We start from the raw sequence: 27,256 nt of genomic DNA on the forward strand, positions 1-27,256 counted from the left end.
GTCTTACCTAAAAACTTTTAATTTCCCTCAAGACTTAGGTAGGCCCTGTGTGTCCCAGGTACCCCTGCTCAATGGGCCTACGTTTCTGTTCTCCTTCCTGCAGACTCTGTCTCTATCCCTCTCTTCATCAGGGCTCCTCTTTTTAACATTTCCCAATATTTTTGTTTAAGGTTTCCCACCTAAGGGCCCCAGCCCTATCCCAGCTGGGGATGGAAGCATGCCCGATTCAGACAGGGACAAAACTTCAAAGGCTTTGACGCTTGTATTGTCAGTTACACACCAGTGATGAGACTATCTAAAGTCATTGAGTTTGGCTCTTCCACATGGCTAAAACAACCTAAGACTGACTTAACTCCTAGATGTCCTTTAGCAAGCAACACCATAACCCTCAAACCCACAGAAGTAAACATAATATTCATTAAAATTGTATTGATTTCACCCACATTTTTATGGATCAGATGGTAAGAGATGCGGATGGGGACCTTAGACTTGATTTTGTTTGAGGAGAAGAGTGGTAATCCAGAGTAGGAGGAGAACAGAGGATTCCTTCAAAACTTTTCTTTAAATAATTCTGCCATGATGCATTCAAAACACTCACAAATAGCTAGATAGATGGTGTGCTGTGACTGCTGCTTAGTATAGAAAATAGGACAGTGTGACGGGGTAGACTAGGCCCAGAGGTTCCTTGATGGAGCTCTCAGTGTCCTGCCACATCCATCCCAGTAAAGGAGCAGTAGAGGAGTCCTCCAAGCTGCCTAGAGTGGATGCAGGGGAAGAAGCCAATCAGAGAGGCTGCAGAAAACAGCCAATCAGGGTGCAAGAGGAACATATAAAAGAAGTTGCAAAGCCAGAACCAGTCAGTTTCTTGCTGGAGCTAGAGCAGCGTGTGTGGGGGGGGGTGCTCCTGGCTAGCCAAAGGGAATTGCCGCACCACAGACAGCTCAGGAAGAGCTCCAGATAGGCTGCTGGGCCTGAATTAAGGGTATGTCTACACTACGGACCTTACAGCAGCATAGCTGTACCACTATAGATGTGCCACAGTTAGGTATCCTGTGTACGTGCTCTCCTGCTGGCATAATTAAACCACCCTCAATAAGCAGTGTTAACTATGTCAGCATGAGATCCTCTTCTGCCAACATAGTGCTGTTCACACCACCACCTATGCCTGTGAAATTTATGTTGGTAAAGGGTGTGTTTTTTTTCACACCCCTGACCAACAAAAGTGTTAGTGTAGACAGAGCCTTAGATGAGCCCCGAGGTAAGGGTGAAGGTTGGAACTCTGAGGAAGTGGCTCAGGGAACCAAAAGCAGTTAATTAAAAGGACATGGCAGTGTGTGGCTGCTATTCTTAGGGTCCCTAGGCTAGGACCTGAAGTAGTGGGTAGTCTCAGGCCCATCCATAGGACACTGGGGAACTGAACTACAGTTGAACAGCAGTAAACCCCCACAAGGGAAACTGAACTGTCAAAAGGTACGGGTAGAGAGCTGGGGCCAAAAGGGACCAAGAGTGCGAAACTGTTGCCTCCAGGGAGGAAGCCCTGAGGGGTATGGTCCAATATCATGGCCGGGACTATTTAAAAACTGCAGACACACCTGACCAGAAGGGGTGCTTACGAGAGGTGAGCTCCACACAGTTACAGATAGTTTCACTGTTACCTGTCTTCTTCCCTTCCCCTCTGTGTATATGCTGTCTGCACAAGACTTTTCTTGTCATATGCTAAGATTGTGAGCCTTCTGAGGCTGGAACATTCTCTATTATTACATGTGTGTATAATACTTATCAAAATGATCCTTGACTGGGATCCTAGCCACTGTTGCAATACAAATAATAGCTGATTATAATAATCAATAAGTACATTTTTTTATCTAAACTCCAAAACGTCTATGGCCTGTATTGTGCAGGAGATCAGAAAAGATGATCACAGTGGTCCCTTGTGGCCTTGGAATCTGTGAATCCATGAAAGTCAATGAACTTAAAATTTTCCCTGCTCATAAGTGTTGGCATACAAAGCATTCCCTATGAACAGGATTTGTATTTACTATTAATTTCTGCTTTGATTACGTACATTGTACCTATTTGGCATTTTTTTTCCCACCAGCTACAATGACAGTGGCTCATCTCTACTTTTTAAAAAAATGCTAATTCTGGATATTATTTGTTTTTATTGCTTGACTGTTGGCCTATCCACAAAGTTACATTGCAAAACTAATTACTAAGGGATTGCTAAATTACAATCTGACGCTATTTTCAATATATCTGGGGATATGAAGAAACATTTAGAAGCATGGCGATTTTTCAAAAAGAGGTCCTTCTAAAAACTCTTCACCTGGAAAAGTATTTGCTCAACTTTCTTCAGATTTGCAGGAGGGAAAAACTTCTGCTTCACCTCGAGAGTTAACCTTTTAATTGAAAACATGAAGTTGAATTTTTAAATTGGAAAGGTGATGGCTGACCTTAAAACATAAATTGGGTTACAACCTTAAATATCGCAAGAGTATATTTCTTCATAATAACAATATGCATCTACTCATGATGAATAAAACTTCCAAAACAGCTCAGAGCCAGATTTTCATGTGCTCAACACCCGCAATCAGGGCCAGATTTTCATTCTCAAAAAAGCTGAGTTCCCATTTAGGTACCTAATTAAGGGCCACATTCTCACAAATACCCAGCACCTGGAAGCTCCCATTGGGACACTTATGGACAGACTTTCAAAAGAGCTCAGCATCCAATGTACTGAGCTCTTCTGAAAACATGGCCACTTATTTTGGTGCCTAGATTACTGCTGGGCCCTTTTCAAATCTGGCCCCAGTTGTGAGTGCTTAGCTATTTGAAAATCTGCCCATGTGTGTGACATACCTCCTAACTGTAAGAACAGTAGGACAACGGGTCTTAAATTAGACACATTGCAAACATTTTTTTTAAAAAGCCATATTTAAATGTCTTCTCGAAAACTACCTTAAAATATTCTTTGAACTTTTCTGGAAAATTTCTCCTACCAACTGAGAGATCTGCTTCTCCTTTTGAGAATGTGAACAGTTTTCTTTGTGGTATGATTAGGTGGCTGAAAACTGGCCTTGAAAAGAAGCCCTGATTGCAACCTCAACCATGGAGAGGGTTGAAGTTGCAACCAGGGCTTGATCTCAATCATGCTACTTGACATTGTCCTTTTGGTTTAATTGTACGTGTGAACCTAAACTGCAAGCTGTAGGCAACTGGACTACAACTGAATTTCCTATCCAGCTGGGTATTTACAGGAATAAAGATGTGGAAATGTCTGTGATGTTTTTACTTTTTGGCTTTTCTCCAAGGAGACTCTCTAAATAATTTATTTTTAGTGGTGTGCACTTAGAGTTGAGATATTAGATTCGAAGATGGGAGTCATTTGGGTTACTGCCATCCAATGATATTGACAATGTACAGCTTAAATTAAGGTTGCTGGTTGCTTTATAGTGGACTCTGAGCAGGAGTGACTATGTTCGTACCTGTGTATGTCAGATACATAGGAAAAATATAATTGGGGTTGTATAGGTCCCACATACCTCATCACCCCCTCCCCACTCCTATTAATCTGCTCACATGACTTTCCATTTCCCTCCCTCCCACCATATGATTTTCATAGTAATATATTGGTGCACCTGTCAAGCTGGCTGGAGGTTGCAGGATAGAGCCACAGAAGAATGTGGGAGAAAGGGTTTGGCGGAGGAAGAAGAGAGGAAAAGATACTTACTTCTTCCACTCGCCAACCCAGCCAGCTATCTTTTTAGATCTCCTTTGTTGTCTCCTTTCAGACTCACATTTAGACCATGACGACACTAGGAAAACAGGTTGCACAGAGGTATTCACTAACAAGATTTTAAACAGGACTTTGCACCCAGCATAAATGGGGCAAGTAGACTCAAGTTCTTTTTACAAGGGTCATGAACTATAATGAAATGGTATTGTGCTTGATCCAAGTTTTGGATTTTGTGAGAACACCACCAAACCAGAAGTGTTTTGCATTGCTGCAAATTTTAGTATGAAATTATTTCTTCAAGAGACATCTTGCTACTCTGGCCTTTAATGCGAAACATTTGTGAAAGGCTAAACTAAGTTTCTTTCATGAACTGTTGTACAAATGCTGTTTAAAAGACCTGCAAATTGGAGATAATTTAGAAGACTTTAAAGAAATATGTTGTGCATACATTGTAAATTCAGAGCATGTGTGTGGTGATCGTATGTTGAGCTTTGCAAAACTCCCTAGCAGAAGAGAGAAGAAAAATCTGCATCAAACTCTGATCCAAATGTATGAATTCACAGTGATACATGGAGTAAATTCCTTAACACTTGGTTGAAAGTTGATTCAACCTTGGTTTAGAACAAGTTTCAAAAAGTTGGAGACGTCTCTCCTTTAGAGTGCTGCTCTCACCTCCCAATGTGAGGCTCATAGATTTTAAACTTCTTCAATAATGAATATGCAGCATTGCTTTTTAAATTTTAGCATCTCCATTAATTTTTACATTGTATTTCTGTTTTAATGATCCTGCTCCCATATCGTGGCTGCGGACAGTTGCATGAAAGTTGTCCCATTGATGCCTTGGGCAGGAGGGAAGCAGCTGCTGCGGACAGACAGGGTCCCAGCTTCTGCCTACAGAGTTAAGAAAACCCAGCCTTGCTTGTCTCCTCCAAGGAGGAATCCCCAGAAGTGTGTGTATGGGTGGTACACTTTATGTTGAGTGGGAGCTACCAGCTCAGCCATCATACCTGCTAATTCAAGCAGAAGGGCAAAGATGACAAAGCAGATGCATGTGTTGCTTGTGGTTGTGGCTGAGGACATACTAAAACTCAACCCTTTGCTACAAAAATGGCCACGTTTGCACTTTTGATCTGCCACCGAAGCCTGAAGCAGTGCTAGCATGGAGTGGACACCTTCCCCACTTCTTTCATACATTCCTCCAACCCTTCTCTCCTGCTTCCTGAAGGTGTGTGTGGAGATGGTGAGGGGTGGAGGTTCCAGCTTTAAAAAGTGGCTGCAAAAATGACGACATGAAGTGCTATGATTCTTGAATCTTAGAAGTTCCAGATTGCATGTGACCAGTTTGCCAGTAGCTCTGTTTTTTCTAACTGTCATTCCCACATACTTATCCTGGGATTAGAGAATTCAGTTGGTTTCTTTCCTTCTGGCAGATCATCAGTAATTTAGGATGCGGGGCGGTACTTATGCCCTCATTACATTTGTGCAATCCCTCTATCTCTAATGGATTTGCACATGTACAATTGACTGGGACTTAAGCAATTCCAATGATGCACCAAAAGGAATAGAATCTGTCTCACTCCCTCACATATGTTGGCTCCACAGGGCTAATGGGAGGCAAAAATGCAGGAAAAGCTTGTTTTTATCATTACAGTATATAGCTAGGACTGTAGGCAACAGATCAAAGGGAGACAGTGAAATTTTTACATAGGCATTTTTTTCTGAGTAGAGTTGCACTTTCTGGGCTTGATCCAGTGGTCCTTACTTGTGGAAAACTGTCATCCACTTTAAGTTTTGCTTGTTCCTGGAGCACAAGATCAGGCCCTAAATGAATTGCACTGTGTAGCTAATGTGTGGCGTGTGACTCCAACAAACCCAGCAGGACTGCCCTTTGAAAAGAAGGGGTTAGGTTTTCACACACTGAGAATTAAATATACAATGTTATGGTTACCAGGCATTAAGTGTCCAAGTCCCCTCTGTAAAGATGAAATTATCCCCTTGGGCTGTCCAGGTTGATTTTAAAAAGTCATATCAATGGATCCCCTTGTCATAGTTCCAGGGTTAACTGCACCTCTGTCCCTTTCATGTCCTTCACAAAAGCACCCCCTTAGGTCTTAGGCCTCCAGCTGTCACTTTTCTCAGGATGGGAACCTATATCCCTCTCTGTTCAGACCAAGGCACAGTCCTCTTGCAGCTCACTGTGTTAATCCCAGCAGCTCTGACTTTTGTTCAGCACCTGCAGTTCTGTGACAGAGTTGACAGTGATATGCCAGCTTTCACCACGCATGGTACATTTTTTTTAGGGCAAAAGCATTACAGGAAAAACTTGTAATAAAACAGTTAACAGTTTACTGGTAGGTCCATACATAAGTGTTTTGGGGTATTTTTTATAATCCTGTGAGTCTCCCTTGAGTCAGATCAGGCTGACCCTTATGCAGTTTTTGGGGCCTTTGTCTCCCGGGGCTTCTGAATCAGGTAAAACCAGTCAATGCTATTTCCCGCAGGGAGCAAAGCTTCAAAGGGCTGGCTATCTGTATAACTGGCACTGGGAATCTGCATTAATTATCCCCTAGTGACTCCAGATTCCACAAGACACCCAGCCAGCCAGGAACACAAAGGTAGAAACAACACTTACTGATACCATAGTCTATGAAAAAAGAACAGGAGTACTTGTGGCACCTTAGAGACTAACAAATTTATTCGGGCATAAGCTTTCATGGGCTAAAACTCACTTCATCAGTTGACTATCCTATGTGCCCACAGTGTCTGGCACATCTCACTATAATAGACTTTGAAGTTTCCATGCTTCTGAGGTCTAACATCTGTGTATAGCTTCTCTAAGCAAAGGCAGATATTGGTGTGCCTAATCAAACATAAAATATATTGAAGTTGTAGGTAGACAGTTAGCCAAGTAAGAAACTGACTGACTTGTACCAGGGGACTGTCCCAGCATTATTGGAGTCCCCAGTTTATCATTCCTATCAGACTGCTCAGCCCAAGTGTCACGGTAAGTGCAGAAATCAAAGTCTCAGACTCACTCACCTCAGGAAGGGAGAAGTCATGCGACTCTTGATTTTTTGCATCCCACACCTGTAGGTTGTAAGGTAACAGATGCTCTTTTTATTGTGTGTTTGCACAGTGCCTAACACAGCAGGGTCCTGGTCTATGCCTAGGGCTCCAAGTCACTGCCTCATTGCAAATAATACCAATAAGCCTCAGAAATATAGGGTAAATTGAATGACTATCAGTGCAGGGACTGATTTTTGGCTAGATTTGGCCCATTGAGACTTAGTACTGATAGGGACAAAATACAGCACTAAGTTCAAAGTATCTACCATTTGTTTATTGAGGAAGTATTAACAGGCTTATAGATTCTTGCCATGTAATTATCAGAAACATAACAAGAATCATTACAACAGTGAGCTTTTGTGGAAAGAGACATTGTACAGTAATAGAGCCATTTAATAGGATGTTACTATATTACAGAGTAAGCATCATTATCATACCTATGACATATTGTTTCTAGTGACTTTTTTTCTTAAATGGATTGACATATCCGATTGCCCATATTAATAGGCTAGCCATGTTGATCAAATGTTAATAGTCAAAAAAACTGGACAGGTGTGCTGGGTTTTTTTCAGGTGAATGTATTTTGTCTGAATAAATGGTAACCAAATATCTAAGTATCTATTTCTCCTCTCTGTTTTGCGGGATACATAAATGTGTGCTTCCTTCAAGTTCCCTCCCCAGCTCCTGCTCTCCCTCGAGTAAAGCAGGTGTGTTTTTTTTCTTTTTAAGAATGATTTGATTTTACAATCACTAAAAGAGAAGAGAAAGGATACAGTCTGGAATAATATAATAAAATAATAATACCTACCTCTCATGCAGCACTTCTCATTGGTAGAGCTCAACATGGTATAGTACAGCATGATATTTACCTAAATATACTACAAAAACAAGAAGAAGTCTGGAGGCACCTTAAAGACTAACAAATTTATTTGGGCATAAGCTTTCGTGGGTAAAAAAAACCTCACTTCTTCAGATGCATGGGTGAAGGAGGGCTACCTCCTGATACTAAATATACTAGGGTTTTTTTATTTGATAGTAGCACCCAGAGGTGCTGTACAAACACATTGGAATACACACTGCAAAAGGAGAGGAAACCAAATACTGTATTCATTTGCCAGAGAATATTACATCCATTCTTTAGTCAAAGGAGGTATAATTTTGCCTACTGTTGAATGGTTTCTGTTGGTTACCAAGTCCCTTCATTTTCCCTAGGGGTTAAGCATCTGGCAGGGTTGGACCGACAAAGAACAAGGCTCTCTTTTGATGAAATCTTTCTGCTATTTCATTTAATTGAGATGCTGAATTTCCTACATTGGTAAGATTGGTAACATAAAGGAGTAAAATAAGTGTTCATCAATGCATGAAACCCTTCTTTCCTCTCCACAAAAAGGTACCTTTCAGTGCCACATATAGCACAAAACAACATGCAGACTCTGACAAAAGGGCATGTGGTGATGCTTGGATATAAAATGCATTCATTCTTTAAATGACACAATGGGCTGAAAGAATGGTGAGTAAGATGAGATTGTATGTGTCATGTTTATTTACTGTGACATTTAACAACAACAAATTATCTACCATAGTAACCACAGCAGAGTTCAGAACATGTTCAGACACACCTAAAATACCTAAAAATAATGTTAAAAGTATGTCTTAAACCATAAAGAGAGCGAGGAGAGGGGTGGAGAAGCAGGAATTGAGAATTATAGCTCAGACTCTACCTTCAATCTTTCCCCTAATGCAGTAGATTTTCAGATGTCTTCAAAGACTGGGGATGCATTAGCAAGGTACAATGGGGCACTTAACTTCTATTTCCATCTTAAACTCAAATTGTTCAGTTTAAAACAGACCCTTCTTTGAAAAAGTGGGGGATCCCAGAGATCCATATCTGGGGTTTTTCCTCAAAGGCACAACTTAGTCCTTTGTTAATGTTTTTAAGGAGTTTCCTCAAAATACTTCAATATAATTAAATGATTTATATTTATAGAAGTCTATCTAGATGCTCATCTTACCTCTGGATGCCACTGCATAAATTAAAATACAGATGAGCGATAATATAATATAAATGACTGCCATCCTAATTTGACATCATCAGCACATATAATAAGGTTAAAATTTGAATCCCAAACCTTCCAAATCTCAGCCCACACCCTCCTCAAAATCCTTGTCAGGAAAAATAGGCTTTGCAGTGTGGCTAACAAATTCAGGCTCTGGCAGATCCAGTGGGAGTGTGTTCCACAGACAATGCTCAGTGTGTAGCTCCTTCCTATTTGTTTGTGTCAAAGGGGTTCCATCTTAAGTTCCCCTGCTAATCTCCCTTGTTGAAGTATAGCAAGGGCAGGAGAGAAGTGACCTCTCAGGTAACTAGGTCCTATCACATTTAGGCTTTTTAGTTTAACTCCAATATCTTGAATTCTCCCTGGAAACCTATTGGCAGCCAATGCATATTCTGGCAAACTAATATAATAACCTTATCTAATTACATTTTTAAGGGCAACCACCCCCACCAATATAGTATATATCATGTACTGGAAAATAATGTAAGAGAACACCATGTTTCTAAGACTAAACTGGCTCTTTATTAAGAGACCTAGTTACACAGATGTTGCAACTGCAGCTAGCATTCTAGCTATGTGCACATAGACTGACTTCTTGGTGCCTCTTCCAAACTGTTCCTCCCGTAATCTGTGCTCTTCCCTCCCCATTGATATCTTATCTATGTATCTGTGATTGATTAGATTCCTTGATATTTGTGTCTCAATTTTACCTCTTTTTCACTCCATACTGCAGTGCTGTTTGAGCTCCCTATCCATTTCTGCGTTTTCTGAGGGGCAAAAGAAATGTTTAAAAGGCCTGTAAATGCACTTTGTATTTACTGTCAATGTTTTCATGAATCTTTTCCCTCCCTCCACCAGAATAAAATTTTTTAGGCTCCAGTCATCTAAACATGTATGCAAATGCTTACTTAAGTATGTGACTAGTCTTACTGGTTTCCATGGTGGGCTGAAAGTTAAGCATGTTAATAAGTGCTTGTATGATTAGAACCTTGCAGTGGATTGTATATGCATGTCAGTTCATAGAGTTACCAACCCTACAGAATTGCCCTGGACTCTCTAGGGATTAAAGATTAAGCTTTAATTAGAGATTATGTTGTGTGATGAAACCTCCAGGAATAAGTCCAGCCAAAACTGGAAACCCTAGAGAAAGTGGGGCAGTGAGAGGGGAGAAGTAAAAGCAGCTGTTGCAGGGGGTAAAGGGGAATACAAGGGGGTGGGGGAAGAGAGATTGGCTACAGGTTTAACTGGTTTTGCAGCTGTAACTTGTTTGGAGAGAAATTCCTGCCACTTAAAATCAGAGATGGATACTTTAGGGTGGTGGTATTTATTTAAAAGCATTTCCCTCCTGTTACATTTTTGCCCTCAACCATTGTACATAATGGGCATAAGGACATATTTTTGTTTATGCCAATTCTGCGCTGTTGGGTGTTACCAGACAGCTCTGATATCAAAAAGGCTCAACAGGCCAATCAGAATGCAGCTTGGACAATCATTCGTGACCCCCACTGCCCCCAGCTCTTCTAATCAGTGGGTTATGCCAGCTTCTAATGGTGTAACTCAGAGTGGAAGGCACTGGTGGTAGAAAGTGTGCTTTGCATCACAAGGCACCTACAACCTCTCCTCCAATGAAGAGCTCGTGAAGTGAGCAGCACTGGTGAAGGATATGGTTTGGCCAGAGTAGCTGGGAATGTAGCAGTTTAGGCCCCAATTCAGCTACCTGCTTGTACAGATGCCTAACTTTAAACATCCAGGCTCTCCTATTGCCTTCATTGAAACTTCTTCTGTGCATAAAGCTCGGCACGTAGTTAAGCACCGTACTGAGTCAGCACCTCAGCTACCCTGGGCAGCTTCCACCAGCAGAATCCCCCTCAGCCCCTGTACACAACTTAAATTGCACACTCCTGGAAAAATTCTGAAGCGGGGGGAGGACAGTGGTGCATAAAACTTGCAACCCTTCACAACAATGAATCAAGCCCAGTATTTGCAAATTATATAAATCTCTGTGTGTGTGTGTGTGATCTTTGTGTAGTCTTCTCTTTTACCCATTGCAAGGAAAAAGTCTCCAATTTATTTCAGAAAAAAATGTAAATAACAAGCTCTTTTACTGTGCTTGGCTGAGTCACACAAAATGCACACAATTAACAGGTGTACTGTGGCGAACGGCACACAGCAGGCATAGCTGAATATCTTTCACAGTCCCAGATACTGAGCTAGTTTCTTCTGTGTCACGGGCTTTGAAGGATCAGCCAGATGTTGAACTCCAGTACCTTTTTGCTTTCCCTTACATTTCTTCTGCGGATAAGAATCTATTGTAGCGTTGCAATTATTTTAAAAAGATAGGTGCAGCCTGGAGGCTTGTTTCCTTTTTTCCTCCTCTGTGCTGACAAACAGAGCAAGGCTTCAGCTGAAGCCAGAGATGCTGTGTCTATCCACCTGATTTGAGTCAAAGATTAGATCCACTCTAGCCCTCGCTTTTTAATCTGTTGCTGTGTTGTGGCTGCTGTCTGATGCACTGAGCTAAGCTGGTTGCAACAAGATAACAGGGAAGATGAAAGGTGTCAAACCCCTGCAGAATGGTTCAAGTACTTGCAGAATCTGACCCACATCACGTTTTTGAATGCTGGCAAAAATGATAAAGCTGTCTCACAAGAAACTACAAAAATTGTTTCTTAAAAAGGTAAGGTGCTTCTCTTTGTTTTGTTTCGAACTGGACTGATGATAAAGTTTGCCAACTGCATTGTTCTGATGTGCTCACTCTTAAGAGGGCACAACTGCCCTCAGCCTGAGATGCGTTGCCCTTCTGCTTCACCAAGGTAGTTCTTTTTCATTTGTGGTGTTAATGCTTTATGTTGTGTCCCAAACTATACTTAAAGTACAGTATGCTGCATAGGTTAAGTCAAGTATAGTCACTGTTTATAGGCTGTCTCATCCCCAATTATCTTGTCTTTTTTTCCCCTACCTTTGTTGCACTGTCTCGGAAGCAGTGTGCATTCCAACCTATCAAGTTAAATTCTAATGTTCTCTGGTAGTTCCAAAAAGTATGGGGCATCTCATCCTAGTAAGCAGAAAAGGATGCACCCAACTGCGTATTGCTCAGTTTAAAAAGAATATTAAAATGAAGAAGCTGTTGTTAACTCTGTGACCAAAAGCAGAAATGCCCATATTTTAGAGTTATACTATAAACTCAAATATACCCATGCAATTAGTGCACTTCCACCACGTGTAACTGAGAGAATTTAGCATATTACTTTGGGGGTTCAACTCAAACTCTGTCTAAAATTCTCTGGTGAATTTGCCGCAGTCATAGTTGTGTGTCTAAGCACTGCCAAATACAAGCATTTAATAAAGTAGTCTGAAAAAATTGTGTGCATGGGACAGGAATCTATCATAATCTGAGAGTAGCAACTTTGGTAAGGCCATGTTTAAACTGTCTCTCAGCAACCCAGCTCAATTTTTTATTTCTCCCCCCCCAGCCCTGGTCTGTGACTCCTTGCGACCCACCCCACTTCAAGTACTGGTATTTAATATTTAAGTACTGTGGTACTGGCCTTCTTAAATGCCTCGTTAGACTGGGTGCTATCTGAAGGGCCTCTTTTTTCCAAGTTTTAACATTTATCCCATGGTTTATAAATGTACAATCACTGACTTTTCCCTGCCTCTTCATATACTTTCAGTTTATTAGTGATATATGAGACAAACAGTCTGTTAATTCAGCATGACTCTCAATTTAAGTGTATTGTAGTTTCAGATTTTCCATAGTGTATTGTTTCACATTCACAGAATTTCACGTTGATTTCCATAACATATGCTTTTGCTAATCAAAACAGCCATTTTGATTATATTCTTTTTGGAGCAAAAAGAAACAAAACACATTTTAAAAACGTTGTGAATATGGCACATTAATAGACAATCTGATTTAACCCTTTCATTGCTGAAGATGTGTATACTCTTGTTGTGAGAGAATTCTGCAATTTTTAATGGTAGTATATTCACCTCTGTGTAACTGTCCTTTGGAGGTTCTCCAGGCAAAGTGAACAGTATATTGCCCTTCCCCCCAGGAATATGTACTTTTTATAGTCATTAAGGTGGTGTGTGCATCTGATCAAATGATCAGAAAATAGTTGATTTGTGTACGTGTATAGTGCTCCAAGCCCCAAGAGAATTATTAAGATTAAAAATGCATGAGGAGAATTTCACGAATATATAATTCACCTTTCCTCATCTAGTGTGCTTTCAGGAAATGCATCTTTATGTCAGGGTATGTCACTGCTGAGCTTCTGTTTTCATCTGATAAAGTGAAGGTGGGTGCAACCCAGAAGGAACTGAACAGAATTTACCCTGGAAAAAACAGTAGGGCATTGATAACATTTGGTGTCCCGTAGCAACCTGCTTTCCCATTAAAAGGTACATCTACATGGTACCACACAATTAATACACGAGGTAGAATTGTCACCTGCCTCTGTTTATGGTTAAGGCTAAATTTTAGACAGGGGTATTTATATAGTAAAAGTCATGAATAGGTCACGGGCAATAAACTAAAATTCATGGCCTGTGCCCTGTCCATGACTTTTACTACGTAAATACCCCTGACTAAAACTTAGCAGCTCCTGGGGCCCTGGGTGCTGTGGCTCTTGGGGGCCCTGAAGTCAATAGCTAGCCCCTGCACTGGCCGCAGAGCCTGACTTCCCCCAGCCACTCCTGCTCCAAGGCCTCGGGAACTGCTGCTCAGGCGCTCCCCAGGGCCACCTCTGGGACCACTGCTTGTGTGCATCCCCTGGGCCTGCCACTTGATCAGCAGCAGGTGCAGCTGGCCCTGGGACCACTGCTCGAGCACTGCCCGGGCGACCGTGGGATCAGCTGCACTGGCCATTGCAGCTGCAAAAGTCAGAGGTTGCAGAAAGTCACAGAATCCATTACTTCCGCGACCTCCGTGACAGAGTCGCATCCTTATTTATGGTTCATGTTGTTTATCAGAGTTACTTGAGGGGGTAAAGAGTTTATCAGAGTTTACAGAGGGGGTAAAGAATTAACTTTTTTCAATAAAATACCTTCAAATTATAGTAATAAGCCTAAAAACAATTTGTAAACTTCTCTGCAGCACCCCTAAAATTTGGAGGAGGATGAATCAGTATAAAGACCTTTTTTGTAAGTGCTAGGAAAATGTCTGCAAAACAAAAGATCAAATTTTGCCCTCTGGTGCACATACACACCTCCAGTTGAAGTCATTATACCTGCATATTTAGGTCAAAATTTGGTTTGAAATGAGGCACATCTGCATTTTATGGTCTGATGGACAAATCACAACATTAAGTGTCAGCAAATTGGGGTTCCATTACTGGCTATGCCACAAACTTGCTCTGTGGTTACTAGAGCTGTTTGAAATTTCAATGGAAACTTTTCATGAAAAATTGTAGATGTTTTTCAACCAGCTCTATCTAATGACCAGGTCACCCTCTAATGGCTAGTCTCTGAAAGGGATATAACCTCCAATACTATGACAGCTAATGATACCTTTAAGTCAGAGGTGGGCAAACTATGGCCCACGGGCCACATCTGGTCTGCCAGCCATTTTAATCCAGCTCTCGAGCTCCCACTGGGGAGCGGAGTCTGGGGCTTACCCCGCTCCGGCACTCCAGCGCGGGGAGCAGGGTTTGGGGGTGCTCTGCGCAGCTCCCGGAAGCAGCAGCATGTCCCCCCTCTGGCTCCTATGTGTCAGGCAACCAGTGGGCTCTGCTCTGCACACTCTGAATCATGGCCAATGGGAGCTGCAAGGGTGGTGCCTGCAGACAGGGCAGCGCGTAGCAGAGCCGCCTGGCCGTGTCTCTGCATAGGAGCCAGAAGGGGCACATGCCGCTGCTTCCATAGTAACCACAGCAGAGTTTAGAACATATTCAGACAGATTTGTCACACAGTGCCCATATTACAGAGAAGATTTCTAAAGAGGCCTCAACCTGGCCTCCAACTTTTGTGATGCAATTTTGCACCTGCAGTAAATTGCAACTAGTGTACAGTTAGGTACAGATACACAGGATAGTGTTCAGACTTGTGGAGGCAGTTAGGTAGCTAGAGGTATAAATGCTAGTAATTTTGAATACAAAAGAGGGTCTGCAAAATTTACTCACACAGCCAGTCCCAGTGGTCTCAGTAGAACTAATATGAATAAGGACGGTTTGTAGACTCTCAGACTTCATGGCCAGAAGGGACCATCATGATCATCTAGTCTGACCTCCAGCACCTTGCAGGCCGGAGAACCTCTAGTACCCACTCCTGTAGAAGGCCAAAACCTCTGTTTAAAGACATCAAGTTACTGAGAATCCACCATTTACTCTAGTTTAAACCTGCAAGTGACCTGTGCCCCGTGCTACGGAGCCACTTGTTAAAATGTGGTTCTGCTCTGATTGTAGACCGAAAATGGCATTGTAAGGTTCCATCTTTGTCTCAATGGTCTTGTACCAAAGTGTTCCGTTTACAGGTAAAGTGATGGGCTTTTTTCTAATTACCAGCTCCACGAGCTCAGAGTAGTCTCTGACAATCAAGTGTGGTGTTCCCCTCACCCCCATGCCCACCAGTCTGTCATCATCATGCATCCTCTGTTAATAAGAACAAGCACTTCAGCAAAAATGTAAATGAAGACTTCAGTGGCCATCACCCCGTCACATGAATGTGGTGCTGCCAATATTTCTTGTATGATTTGTAAAATGCATATAATCTCAGCAGTGTTAGCAGGGAGGAACCTGACTTCACTGTTATAAAAAAAAAAAGTGTGTGATGATTTGGTAATGATTACAATAGTGGCAGAATATAGCTCTGTAATAGCTTGTCATAAATGTCTGTCTCATCCTGATCACCACCACCAATGAAAGTTTCTGTGCTTAAAGAACATATGGTTGAGTCATTGATCTCAGGGAGAGAAGAATGAAAAGCAACATAAAGCCAAAGGAATTGGAAGGTTTAAAGATCCGCTAGATGTCTTTGGGTACATTCATGTATATGCGAGTCATATACATGAGCAAGGTATTTCTTTAATCTTTACAATGAATCTCACTGTTCTTCAGATACTGTGTAAAAACAGAATTTTACCTGTTTTTTAACATGATGTTTTTTCTTTGTGGCATATGCATGCTTGTTTTCTATTGCAAAGTTGCTTGTGAATTCTGAGCTGCTCATCTCACAGCATGTTGTGTGCTAGCTGCTTTTCCCCCTCCACCCCAGAGCTGGCTGCATTTCAGTGATGTAAATACAGTTTGTGTAGGGGTTTGGAATCCATTAGGATGGAATGTCAGAGGTTGGTATGTGGATTTTTGAATGGTGTCATTTTTTTCACCTGCATCTCCAATGCAACAAATTCCAGTCTGCTGCTATGTTCTTATGTTCATATTCTTACATTCTTATGCAGAACTAGATAAATTCATGGAGGTTAAGTCCATTAAAGGCTATTAGCCAGGATGGGTAAGGAATGGTGTCCCTAGCCTCAGTTTGTCAGAGGGTGGAAATGGATGGCAGGAGAGAGATCACTTGATCGTTACCTGTTAGATTCACTCCCTCTGGGGCACCTGGCATTGGCCACTGTCGGTAGACAGGATACTGGGCTGAATGGACCTTTGGTATGACCCAGTGTGGCCGTTCTTATGTTCTTATGTTGATGACACCACAGTGTTGGGCTGACAATTATGGGGAATGTTAGTGATATTGAACTGACTCATTTTATTGGATGAATATGTCTTGGGTTTTTGAAGTGGGGTGAGTAGTCAGATCCCCTACCTGCTGCAGGATTTGCAGACACTCAAGCTGCTTGGACCATGCTTAGTGCATAGCTACCAACTTTTTTACATTTTTTTTGCCAGAGACAATTGTCCAGTTAAGCTGGGAGACTGAGGCTTCTAGACATTGGGGCACTGCAGGATTTGTGTGCATTCTGGTAAAAGTTAGTGCAGCCCATTGGTCAATGTGTGTGTGTTACACATCCCCCGTCTGTGCCTGATCCTAGGGAGGATGTGAGTCTGTTACTGTTCTCAGCTACAGAGCCTGGCTTTTTAGTTGCTGCTGTAGACACTCATGCTGCTAGCTCTGGAGATCTCTGGTTCAATTCCTGTTGGCCAAGATGGCAGCTGCCACTGAGGCATCTTTGGTTCGCAGTGTCTACTAATGTTAACTGCCTGCCTTAACAGCCAGTAAAATATTCCTATCCTCATCTCACAGTTGTGGAAAATAAGACGAAAAGGTTAGAAACTTGACTGTGCCCTCAGGGAGATTAATACATTGCCAGCCCATGTGGCAAGGAGCCAGTTAAGCTCCTGGCAGCCTACTGGGAAAGAGTGTGTATTAAACTTGTCCCCATCCGCTGTAGCCTGGGCAACACTGCCTCTACAGCCAAGAACTGATCTGGGATCCTCCTCACTTAAGGGAATAATGGCAACTCTCAGGCAGAGGAGATTGTTTACATTTTCAAGGAAAGTAGCTGAAAAACATATTTAAAATGAAATTTAGATTATCTCTGGTGTTCCAAGATTCCAAAAAGTCAAGGGTGGGTGAGAGTCAGGCATGTCTCTAGGGCCAGCTCTGTGCAAGACACTGTATACATATAAAATCCTAATAAATCAACATTCGAACGTGTTTCCTGGGGATAGGGGAAAGCACAATGTATTACACAGAATTGCAAACAGGGATTAACAAATTAAAAGTGAGGCAAAGTTGATACCTACCAACTTCAAGGTGTTCCCTTCTGCTCTTGCCAGACTTGTCTTCTGAAATTACACCAGTGAATGTGGTTCTGCTCATGTGTTCATCTAGTGTGTGTGTGTGTGTGTGTGTGTGTGTGTGTGAGAGAGAGAGAGAGAGAGAGAGAGAGAAAAAGAAAGAAATCCTACCTCCCACTGATTTCAATGGAATCAGGATTTCACTCCTTTGGTCTAAAATGTCTAGCTTGCCATGGACTCTTTGAGGTAATAGTTTAAATGATTACTGTTACATTGTGTGCAGCACCAGACACAACCACTTATTTCATTAGTTGCCCATTTAATTAGATCACAGGTAAAATTTTCAAATGCTCCTAAGACATAGGAGCCTACATTATATTGAACATTAATAGCACTTAGGCTCCTAAGTCAGGGACACTTTCACATTTTTATCCTGTATCTTTATGTTCTGCATTTATCAACTGGTCCTCTACTTTTTTTAAACATTAAAATTAAATGTTCCTGTACTCCACTCACCAAAATAAAATAAAGAAAGAAAATAAAGAAAAGTCAAATAATCTTTGCTAGGGCTAAGATAAAGATTTTAAAAGTAAGGAAATTAAGTTCTGATTTCAGCAACAATCATAACTCAGCTATATTGCTTATTTATCTTAAGACATACATGCAACTACATATATAATACTGGACAATAGATTCCATATTACATTAAAAGAACATTGAGTTCGCAAAGTCAAGTACTCAAATGTTCAGAAATGCAACATTAGGTTGGCCCCCTTGTGCGCATGCTTAATGACAGTCTTTAATTATGTGGTCACGTACTACTTTTTCCACAGTACCCCTGCCTCGTTCAGTGCACAGGACAAGAACGAGTCATGTTTTTTTAGTGATGTTTGTAGGAATTTTTTTAACATGAGCAAAACATTATTTTTCTCTAACCTTGTTCTCAGAAATTTCTGACCTCATTTTAGCTGAAACTTTCCAGAAAAACTCAATCCAAGGCAAACCCTTGCCATGGAAAATTTCTGGCCAAATGGATGCAGTTTGGCAGAGTCTCAAGCACTTTAAAACTAGGTCTTATGATGGGATATGTGAGGCAGCCTTAACAGTAGGTGGTGCTACCTGCATCGCCTATAATGCCTAAAGGAGCTAAGAATTGGTTTCTGTGGGAACCATGTCTTTGACATTTTTAACCTTTTCCCATAGTGCATATGAACTGTGTTGGGCCCCAGCCTGTTGCCCTTACTGACAAGAGCATCCTTCACTTGCATGCATGCTTACATCTAAGTCAGTGGAATTATGTGTGCTAGTAAAGGTTGCAGGATAAGGTTCAACTCTGTGTGTATCTTTCCCCAATTTGAACCTTAGAGTCCAAAAGTTGGGGTACCAGCATGAATTCCTCTAAGCTCAATTACCAGCTTAGAACCTGTAGCGCTGCCACCAATCAGGAATTCCAGTGCCTGATACACTCTGGTCCCCCCAAAACCTTCCCTGGGGATCTCCAAGACCCAGACCTCCTGGATCTTAACACAAGGAAAGTAAACTCTTTCCTTCACCAGTGCCTTTCCTAGGCTTCCCTCCCTGGGTTACCCTGGAAGATTACTGTGATTCAAACCCCTTGAATCTTAAAACAGGGAGGGATGTTCCTTCCCCCCTCCCCTTCTCTCTCACCCAGAGGCAATAGAGATTCAAGCTCCGTGAACCTAAAACAAAGGGATTCCACCCCTCTCCTCTCCCTTCTCTTTCTTCCCTGTTAAGTACAGACTCAATTCCCTTGAGCCTCAACAAGGAAAAAAAAACCATACAGGTCTTAAAAACAAAACTTTTAATAAAAAGAAAAGAGAATAGAGAAAATCACTGTAAATTCAAGATTGAATATTACAGGGTCTTTCAGCTTATAGAAAGTGGAGAAAAAAGCCTCCTCCAACAGAAATACAATTTAAAATACTTTCAGCCAAATACACATTAGAACTCTACCAGCCAGATACACATTTGCAAATAAAGGAAAAAAAAACAATCAAAAGACTATAACCACCTTCCTTACTAAGTACTTAATATTCTGAATATATAAGAGACTGTAGCAGGGAGATTGGCAAGAAACCTGGTTGCATGTCTAGTCCCTTCCAGGACTCAGAGAGAACAAAGCCAAACCCAAAAACACAAACAAAGGTTTCCCTCCACCAAGGTTTGAAAGTATCTTGTCTCCTGATTGGTCCCCTGGTCAGGTGTTGCAGGTCACTGTTTGTTAACCCTTTACAGGTGAAAGAGACATTAACCTTTAGCTATCTGTTTATGACAGCCCAGTCCTGCAAACTAATCATGGATTAATCCCATGAGCAATTGCTGATGCACTACACTTGTTACACACACACTCTAGGGTGCCCCACTTTTACCCTTCTGTGTGCTCGATTTAGGCAACCCCACCCTTTCCCAATTCCTAGGGAGCAGGGCATAATTTTCTGTGGGTTTGCAGTTCCTTTTACCAGTGAAGGAGCCTTACAAAGTCATATCCTTAACCTCTATTTATTAACAGTTACCAAAACAGAACACACACGCTAAGCATACAGTGCTCACTACTGCCAATAAGGCAGCTGAACTTTTCCTGCTGGCCAGCCAGGATCAAGTTCGTCTGGGACTCCTCCAACTTGTGCACAATATGGTTGACAGGGTGTTGAGGTCTGGGAACTCTCATCTTGGCTGTGACCTGGAGTTAGGTTCCAAAGAACTTCCTTTTGGACCCCAGTTTATAGAGTTAAACTTGAGTCCTGCTTAGCTCTACCATAACCCAGGGAGTGGCAGCCTTTGGCATGCGACCCAGCCAGAGTGAGCACCCTGGCGGGCCTGTCCAGTTTGTTTACCTGCCACGTTCACAGGTTTGGCCGATCACAGCTCCCACTGGCCACTGCTCACCACTCGAGGCCAATGGGGACAGCGGGAAGTGGCAGCCAGCACATCCCTCGGCCCGCGCTGCTTCCCACAGCCCCCATTGGCCTGGAGTGGTGAACCGCGGCCAGTGGGAGCTGCGATCGGCCGAACCTGCGGACACAGCAGGTAAATAAAAGTTGCTGATCCCTGCTGTAACCAGTCCTTCTAAACTAAAATATTATAAAACAATATTTTCCCCCAATCCTAGCCCATTACTAAACAATTCTTTACCCAATCAGACCCCAGCACCTTATTTGATTTGTACATTGCAAAATTAATTATGCAGCAGACAGAAACAATTAAAGAATCAAACAGAGACCATACAGATAAACAATAGAGAAGTGGGGACTATAAAGGCAAAACAATAAAGAAGTAGAGATTTCTCAACTGTTCAGTGATTCCTTGCCAGAGCGAATGCTGTCAATCAAAGTTTTCTTTAAACATCTTAAGATCTGTTTCTTTATCTGGTGATGCTGGCTACTATTAGGACCGGAGTGCTGCTGTAACAGCCTGATATTACATTGTTTTGATATAATATAAAGGGAATGTGACATTCTGCTTCTTAGCTCATGGCTACTGCTGTCCTAATGTGGCCGTGGAAAAAGGCCTCAGACTTTACACACACTCTTTCCATTGTATTAACCATACTATAGCAACTACTGTGAGATTTAGAAATGGCAAGGATTCATATTGAGTGAAAAACCTTTGACCTGTGTTTGAGAGAAACAAGTTGCTTTTAACCTCCAAGGAGATCAGCAGTGCTCCTAATGAGACTTTTAAAATGAAACAGAGTGGCAGTAGCTCTATATAGCTGATTTATGTTTGACATGAAAATGCCTTGCATTTCCGGTGTAAATTCTGGAGATGAAATGGCTCATTTGTCCTCCTCAGCCCAAACAACCAATGAGGTTGATTCTTTGTTCTTCATGGGTTCCCTCCCCTTCGCTCTTTAAAAATAAAGATGGAAAAAAACTGGCAAAGAATGATGCAGCACCTATGAAATTGACGGCAAATTCCTGCATTTTAGCTACTCCTCCTGATCTCTTACAAAATTGCTTATATTGAGCCTAGCACTTGCTTAATGCTTCAATGGATGTTTGTCAACAAAGAAAACAAAACAACTTTTCTCATAGCCCTATGTCTTAGGTCTGTGTATTGAAAGAGAAAATACCCCGGGGATCATAGCTGCTACCAGGAGATCTCCATTTCCAGCCTGCTGCAACTGCGCCCTTTTTCTTTCTCTTAGTCCAAGTTGGGCGGTGACATCTGTGGCAGTTGCCAAGCTTTCCTTGTTTTACAGTCCACGGGCTAACATATCTCCTGCAACCATGACCCACTGGCATGTTCTCAGTAGCACTGAAAGGAATACAGTAGAAAGCTGGACCTTGCTATGTTTGGATATGGGTGTGCTTTCCGTGGACAGTGCTTTTGCCTCCCTGACTGAGGACGAAGGACCTCTTGAGCTGTCTCCTGAAACTTACACATCTCTAGTGGTAGGTGACTTTTGACTGAGAGGATCTCTTTAATATTAGAATGAAAATTCTGTAGAATAGTGTTCAAATGGGAGATATTGCTTATGGCTCAAGACATAAAAGATGCCAAATCGGCAAAAGTGTGCTTGAGTGATGGCAAGTAAAACAGCTGGGGATTTGATTTTAACTGATGTGAATTTGAACTGAATATAACTGACACATTAACCTAGTGTGTGCACTAACTTTATGTCTTAATTTATCATCTAAATTGCGTTTAAAGAACTTGGAAACATATACAGATAAACTAGTTTCCCTTTGCATCATCAATATAGATTTTTACAAAAAAGTTTGTTTATTGATTACAAAAATAGCTTCCTTTTTAAATTAAAAATTATATATTTTCCATTCTGCGCCGTTCCCCCCCCCTCCATCCTGGAGAGTTATTCCTACACAGAAGTAGCAATAGCTTCCCTGGGGCACTGGGTAGTAATATGCTCTTTGAAGGTGAAGCAGCAGTGTTGTTATGGTAACTAAAGGCTAAGGATATATGCTAAGTGTGCAAAAATGCAATGTTTGATTATTACCTCCGACTATTCTTCATTATGGCCCACTTTGATATTGCACTGCTAGCTCTTGAAACTTGCAATGAAATGAAACTTAACATTTGTAAAGAAAAGAAGGAAGAGAACTTCACCTTACGTTATTTTCACTTTGTCAGCCAGACTTCTTCACTTAGTAACACCTTGCTTGAAACTACGCAGGGGTTCAAGGCAATGCATGACGACCCCTCTGCCTGCTTTATGTATTTATTAAGGATGTCACTCTTAAGCTTCTATCTTTGTCCAGCTGGGAACAGACTTTGATGCTTGGGCCTGCAGAATGTTGCCCCTGGCATTTAGCAAACTTCTCTGGTAGTCAAAAATGTTGGTGTGCTTTGTGTATTCCATGCCTCTGGGAAATCCAGACCTTTCTTTTTTTTTTTTTTTTAGACAAATAGTTCATTTTCATGTGAATGCTAAAACATTAGAAACCCCTTAACAATGAACCTCTTCAGGCTTTTAGACAGGAAAAACCTGAGAGGCTGACTCATGGGCATATGCCTATTGTCTGCTGCATGCCAGAGAGGGCAGCAGCTGGTTGTAAGTTATGATCAAAGGTGCCTAAAAAGCTACTGGATATGTATGTGCTTTTTTGAACAGAACCAAACCTGTGCATGGCTTATTGCTATGGGTATGCTTTAAATCTCAAATGAGCAGAGCACAGGAGAGCTGCAGGCACCTGGGAGCAGCCTGAGAAGGGCTTATGCTCAGGTGCATAGTGAGAGGAATTGTCTTCTTGTCCAAGGATACCCCCCACAATCAGTTTGTAATGAACTCCTTAAAAGTTGGTAACTTGCACTCACAGCTTCTTGTAATACCCAGGTGCTGTGTGTGTGTGAGATGTCAGTCTGTAGCGCAGGGGTTGGGAGATGTCTACACCAGTATACTCTCTCTCGCTTCCCTTTACCTCCCACCATTGAATCTGTAGTCCTTACTGTGATGGGCACATGTGAGTGCTTAATATGTCTGGCACCATGCACTTGCATTGTAGAGAACATGTCATTGTCTGATGGGAAATACCTGACCTTTCTCTTATCAGATCTTTGCTTTTTCCATGCCCTCTTCTGCAGGGGAAGGACATATGACTCTTATTTATAAAACCAAGAGGATAGAACTTCGTTGACTGTTGCCAGTGCTGGCCAATACTGTTGTTAGAAAACAGGACAAGAGCTATATGTAGTACTTGATCCTGGAGGCCTCACTTGGCACAGAGTCACATTCGTGCAACACTGAGGTTGATATTTTAAATGGTTAAAATTAGCAATTCAGAAATAAGGTTCCCACAATGCCTGTAACGATGCCCCCTTTCACTTGTCACATGCACTATTTGTATTTTGTGTTATTGATCCCTACTCATTCTAATATCTTAGGCCCTAGTCCTGCTCCCATTGAAGCCCAATGGGAATTTTTCTGTGGAGTCCAGTGACAGTAGAATTGGACTCTTGGGGCCCAGATTGCCTCTGATGCTTGCAGGATGCACAGTAGAGGGGAAGGACCACAGAAGTCCAATGTCACCTCTAACTCACATATATGCCCATCAGTCTCCTTAGGGGAAATAAAACCACTGTACTAAAAAGGCCAAATAACTAGGTGTAGACTCTTCCTTCCCATTCCCCACACCCTATTTATCACACATTTGACATGGTTGTAACCTGATCCCCTGCCCAAGTTGTGGCTTTATTGACTATGTTCTCATAGGAGCCCAGAAAAAAATATTATCTCCGAGGAAAGTTTCAATAAATGTAATTTTTAATACTTGAGGATTCTGCAGCCCCATAGGCAAATATTGAGTCTTTGAGGTATGTACAGTGAAATCAACCACTTTAAAGTAACTTAAAGGTCCCAGTATGAGTCTTTCAACATAAAGACCTCCTCAGGTAAGTAGCCTTGTTTTCTAATCCCTTGTGTGCTTGCTTATGGCGGGATTCAATATAGTAATTCATGTATTTTTAGAAAAGTCAATTTCTCTCATAATTTGTGGCCTCGTTCTGTATTTCTGGTATTGATTTCTCTCTCTCTCTCTCACACACACACACACACACACACACACACACACACACACACACACACACCCCTGTTTAACTACATATTGTGACTGCAAAAACCTTACACTCTTAAGTTTTTATCTCTGCAACACCTTGTTCCTTAAATCAGATAAGCAGGGAGTTCTTGGCAGGGCCGGCTTTAGAAAGTGCGGGGCCCAATTTGAACAGTTTCGACGGGGCCCTGGCAGGGATGACCAAAAAAATAAAAAAGATAAAAAAACACATGGGGCTTGTACTCACCAGGCAGTGCTCCGAGTCTTCAGCGGCAGCGGGTCCTTCACTCGCTCCAGGTCTTCGGCGGCACTGAAGGACCCGCCGCCGAAGTGCCACCGAAGACCCAGAACAAGTGAAGGACCCACCGCTGAAGTGCTGCTGAAGACCCAGAGCGCTGCCAGGTGAGTAAAAATTAAAAAGGCACCTCTAGCCAGGGAAGAGATTCACACTGGGCGCGGGGCCCTCTTAGGTGCGGGGCCTGATTCGGGGGAATTGGTGGAATTGGCCTAAAGCAAGCCCTGGTTCTTGGATAGTAACTGAGAGTAACTACCTGGCAACAAGTGGTTTAACGCTGAATGATCCCAAACATGCTTAACACCCTCTGACTTGAGGTGCATGGTACTTTTCACGACCATGTCAAAACATACCACACTGAAAACTGCTGACCTCTGTCAATGAATGAGAATTGTAACTGTCCTTCCCCCCATGATTTTATAATTTGGCTTGGTGATTTTTCCTTTTGCTGGACTGCAACATGCTCACCAGCCATGCTGGGTGTATTTATTTTAGGGGGCTGAATCAGCCATAAACTGTGCAGTACCAGCCTCAGGAGTATTTTGTATTGGATTATCAGCTTTTTCCACTGTTTGTTTTTTTTCTTTTGGTACCTGCAAGGGATACCAGTGATGGCTTTTAAGTACAGTTCTATACTCTGGCCATTATCTGGTCATTATTTCAATCACTTTGATCTGGGGGACATATTCCCTTTCACTTCATTTCTTCTCCCTTCATCATCTCTAGCTAGTAGCCCTCCACTCCAAAGCAGTTTTATTATTGGAAAATGTCTTTGCCGCTGGAACTGAATGTACCACTGACTTCTTGGTGCTATTTTACCTCTAAAATTTTGAGAGGGTGATAAACTTCTAATGTCTAACCTGCATTTTGGAGAGCATTGTAAAGTCAGGTTGAGACAATCAAATGCTTTTGTAGATTATTAATACTTAGTTTAGAGTGTTTGCTGTCAGTTGACTTCAAGTCTTTTCATTGCCTTCACCTCTTTCTCTACTAGCTCGTTACCTAGGGGCTAGAAATAGGATGTCTAGATTCCACTTGTAGGGTTCTATATCTCGGACAGTTCTTACATTATGATGCATTAGTCTCTCAATGCCTCAGTTTGTCCTTGGCCACTACAGAACACCCATGGCTCTCTTCTGATACTCTCTTTTTTTTTTTTTTAAATCTCCAAATGTCTTTCATGCATTAGCTGTGACATTTCACATCTCACCAATGTGAGAATCACAACTCTCTGGCCTTTAACTCTGCACTTGGGTTAACTGAGAGTTGACTGTGAAAATGAACATATGGCTTGCATAAACATTTCAGCTTTGCTTCTCTGTTCAGACTTAATGCCTCTTATTTATCCCTTTGGGTACACTTGTCATTTCCATTGTTGATATAAGTGCAGTAATTATCATTAGGTTTCTACCTCTCTTTCTTTGGACACAGTCACGGGACCTGTTGGATGAGAGGAGAGGAGAGGAGAAACTTCAACCCTTGCTAGATATGCAGGGTATTTAAGCAGATTTTGTTTATCTTTCTGTACTCCTGAAGATAAACAGAAATATTACTGGGTGTTTGCTAAATAAATTCTTAGAATCAAAGTCTTAAATTTTAAAAATAAGTTTGATTTTAAAATATATATTGTTACTGAATATTTCTAATCAGGGTGGAGTGGAGTAGCCACTCCACATTTCACTTCTGTCTTCACACTATTGTTTTGCCATTGTAATTGTGGGCTTGTCTATGTTTAAAACACTCCAGCAGCACAGCTGTGCCACTGTAGCACTTCAATGAAGATGCTAACTACGCTGACAGGAGAGCTTTTCCCATTAGCATCGGTATGTCACCTTCCTGAGAGGTGGTAGCTAATGTTGACAGGAGAATTCTCCTGTCAATCTACTGCTGCCTACACCAGGGGCTAGGTCAGTTTAACTGCTTTGCTCACAGGTGTGGATTTTTCACGCTTCCGGGGCAACGTAGCTGGGTTGACCTAACTTTTTAGCATAGACCAGGCCTGTGCCTGACTGCAGCAGACATTGGAACCGCTAATTTAGAGCAGCCTGGATACTCTGAGCCTTTCTGCTGATCCAGGGATTTCCAGGCACACAACAGTGACACACTAGGTTGTCTTGCTATAACAACCTGTCTAGTTCACCTCTTAGTGCCTGTGGCATTTTATGGGGCTCGTCATACCTGATTGGGAGGCAACATGGTTCAGTGTTTAGGGCACTGGACTGTGACTCAGGTGACCTCAGTTCTAGTCCCAGCTTTACCACTAAGCTGTAGTGTGATCTTGGATGAGTCATTTCACCATGGGCCAGTTTTCCTATCTGTTAAATGGGGAAACTGACACTTACCTACATTTCTAAAGTGAGATCTATTGTTGAAAA

General features: G+C 41.9%; 1 protein-coding gene across 3 annotated transcripts in view; it reads left to right on the forward strand.

Annotated features, from left to right (window-relative positions):
- RPS6KA2 (ribosomal protein S6 kinase A2) overlaps window positions 1–27,256 on the forward strand; it is a 463,478-nt gene that overhangs the window by 54,666 nt on the left and 381,556 nt on the right. The window contains exon 1 of one of the 3 annotated variants that reach the window (XM_050949058.1): window positions 11,321–11,536. The exons of 1 other annotated variant lie outside the window; for it this stretch is intronic. In XM_050949058.1, coding sequence (XP_050805015.1) covers window positions 11,477–11,536 — 60 coding nt within the window. In that variant the 5' untranslated portion in view covers window positions 11,321–11,476. Of the gene's footprint in view, window positions 1–11,320; window positions 11,537–15,712; window positions 15,874–27,256 lie in introns of those variants that run through there. One more of the 3 variants, XM_050949059.1, reaches the window with a different exon arrangement.

This window comes from Gopherus flavomarginatus, chromosome 4 (genome assembly GCF_025201925.1).
Source record: "Gopherus flavomarginatus isolate rGopFla2 chromosome 4, rGopFla2.mat.asm, whole genome shotgun sequence".
Lineage (NCBI taxonomy): Eukaryota > Metazoa > Chordata > Testudines > Testudinidae > Gopherus > Gopherus flavomarginatus.